We start from the raw sequence: 242 nt of genomic DNA, 5'->3' as shown, positions 1-242 counted from the left end.
AAACAATGGATACCAACAGACCAATCTGCCTTGAAGTCTTAGGTGTTTCGCAGAGAAACACAACAGATCTTTATATATTTGATTCAGACCATAAACAATTTTTGAAGGAATATGAGAGGTTGCTTGATGTTCTTCTATCACCGGGTTTATCTTCATAGTACCTATACGTTCTGTAGCTTCCCTTATACCGTAAGGTGCTACAAAAGAATTTTTTTTGTTTTTTTATTAAATTCATATAAAAT

The 242-nt window shown here is 32.6% G+C and overlaps 2 protein-coding genes across 2 annotated transcripts in view; one reads left to right on the top strand and one right to left on the bottom strand.

Moving 5' to 3' along the window:
* The window catches only part of LOC108689372 (tRNA (guanine(10)-N2)-methyltransferase homolog), a 4,417-nt gene that overhangs the window by 1,425 nt on the left and 2,750 nt on the right, over window positions 1–242 (bottom strand). Inside the window, exon 7 of the mRNA XM_018196110.1 lies at window positions 5–197. Coding sequence (XP_018051599.1) covers window positions 5–197 — 193 coding nt within the window. The remainder of the gene's footprint in view (window positions 1–4; window positions 198–242) is intronic.
* Window positions 1–242, top strand: part of LOC108689371 (ER membrane protein complex subunit 2-like) — a 5,527-nt gene that overhangs the window by 4,748 nt on the left and 537 nt on the right. The gene's annotated exons all lie outside the window — the stretch shown is intronic.

This window comes from Atta colombica, unplaced genomic scaffold, assembly GCF_001594045.1.
Source record: "Atta colombica isolate Treedump-2 unplaced genomic scaffold, Acol1.0 scaffold27, whole genome shotgun sequence".
NCBI lineage: Eukaryota > Metazoa > Arthropoda > Insecta > Hymenoptera > Formicidae > Atta > Atta colombica.
This window is presented reverse-complemented; position numbering and strand designations above follow the sequence as displayed.